This window comes from Limulus polyphemus, unplaced genomic scaffold (genome assembly GCF_000517525.1).
Source record: "Limulus polyphemus unplaced genomic scaffold, Limulus_polyphemus-2.1.2 Scaffold524, whole genome shotgun sequence".
Classification (NCBI taxonomy): domain Eukaryota; kingdom Metazoa; phylum Arthropoda; class Merostomata; order Xiphosura; family Limulidae; genus Limulus; species Limulus polyphemus.
The window spans coordinates 199,238-201,216 of record NW_013666134.1 but is presented as its reverse complement, the minus strand read 5'-3'; the positions used below and the strand labels follow the sequence as shown (position 1 = coordinate 201,216).

General features: G+C 35.7%; 1 protein-coding gene across 1 annotated transcript in view; it reads right to left on the bottom strand.

Moving 5' to 3' along the window:
* The window catches only part of LOC106458856, a 16,606-nt gene extending 15,400 nt beyond the window's left edge, over positions 1 to 1,206 (bottom strand). Inside the window, exon 1 of the mRNA XM_022385205.1 lies at positions 1,037 to 1,206. Within this exon, the coding sequence (XP_022240913.1) occupies positions 1,037 to 1,091 (55 nt within the window). The 5' untranslated portion in view covers positions 1,092 to 1,206. The remainder of the gene's footprint in view (positions 1 to 1,036) is intronic.
* Between the last annotated feature and the right edge of the window lie 773 nt (positions 1,207 to 1,979).

The window sequence follows — 1,979 nt, the reverse complement described above, 5'->3', positions numbered from 1 at the left end:
CCCCCCCCCCCCCCCCATCTTATTAATTTCATAACCCAGTTAACCCTAAGTGAGACACATTTGTGCTTGTAATGTAAAGGTTACTTGTCAACAGTACCTACTGGGATAGTTTGACAACAACTGTTTTTTCCACACAATTGTGTCAACAATAGCGACACACTAAAGGTATCACACTTCATACATATCTGCAGAGAAGAGGCGAAGAAACATTTCGTCTTTGATTTTAAATAAACCTTCAACAAAATCCATGGTGCGTAATTAACAAAACTAACTAACAAAGTTAACCGTAAATATCTCTTAACACTAAGTTAATGTAGAGCCGAGAGTGGCCTAGTGGTTAGCGTGTTCGGACAGAGAATCCGAAGGTTGACAGTTTACATCTTGTTGCCAAACTTTGGGGCCGTGGGTACACTTTCAAAGTGACGGTCAGACGAGAGTAGCTGTAGAGTTGGTGATGCTTTACCTCTAGTTTATCAGTTCAAAATTAGGGACGTGTGGACGACTATGTGAAAATAAATCTTTGCTCAGAAATTCTGAAACAAACTCTTAACATATACGTATGGTGTCTTGAAAAATATACAGCATTGATACTGCTATTAACATTACTAATACTAATGAATTTTTTTAAATTATTCAAGCTGTTTAAAATAATAACAAAATAAACGTTAAGCCAAATCTATCATTCGATTCGCTACTTCAGTACTAGTCACTGAGTTATACCGATTAACTCTTAACAATACCAATTACAACTTACACCAAAATTCAAATTAGTATAAGTTACGATATAGAGAATAAACTAAAAATATTTTCAAAGTATTTCGTTCCATAACGTAAACAAAAGTAACAGCGTTTCACGAGTAGCGGAGTAACACTAACAATTTTGTTTTATTTTCCCGTGCATCTCTCTCTTAATTTCGAAAGCGTACAGTCTTACTGTGCATCCTATATTATGTTAACTATATATCTGTTTGTTTTAAAAGCTCCTGTTATGTTTAATGAAAATCTGCGCTTAGTGTTGAACTTTAGGAGGCCTTACCTGTATTTACAACCAGCAAGTTGACGAAACTGCACAGCACCCATTTCGAACTCATTATTATTTTTCCAAAAATATTTTTGTTTGAATTTCTTAGACCACCGAAATAATTTAGTAGAATCAACTTTACTAAGATTTAACTTAGCTTAAAAAAATTACAGACAAGACTTGCATTAATTATTCTATTCAACGGCGTTAATTTTCGATCAAAGAAAGTTACTTGTCTATATCTATTTGCACTAGAGCAAACAACCGCGGACAAATACCATAATTTACAACTGAGCTTCGCATCTCCACTCAACGGCGTTCACCATGGTTTAGCCAATCAGCGTACGGAAATGACGTCCACAGGTGTTCGAATTGCAGAAAAGTATTTGGTCAAACCTATTATCATGAGGGTAGGAAAGTAAAAAATGGGCATATTTACCTTCATTTTCCAACGGTCAACATACCGGTATCTAACGTGTATTTTGTCAAACATTCACGCTTACACACATTACTCCAATGTTGAAATTTTTTTCTAATTTTCAATAGCAAGTTGGCAAACAACGATATATAAGCATAATAAAAATTATTTTATGTACGCAACTACGTGCTTCAACAAAACATTGGTTTGTCTTCTTAAGAAGGTACACCAATGTTCTATTAGAGTATATGGTGTGTTCTCTTCATAAAATAATTTTCGTTATGCTTATAAATCATTGTTTGTCAACTTACTGTTGTATTAGCATGTGCTTCAATACATATTGTTTGTTTGTTTGTTTGTTTTTGAATTTCGCGCAAAGCTACACGAGGGCTATCTGCGCTAGCCGCCCCTAATTTAGCAGTGTAAGACTAGAGGGAAGGCAGCTAGTCATCACCACCCACCGCCAACTCTTGGGATACTCTTTTACCAACGAATAGTGGGATTGACCGTCACATTATAACACCCCCACGGCTGAAAGGG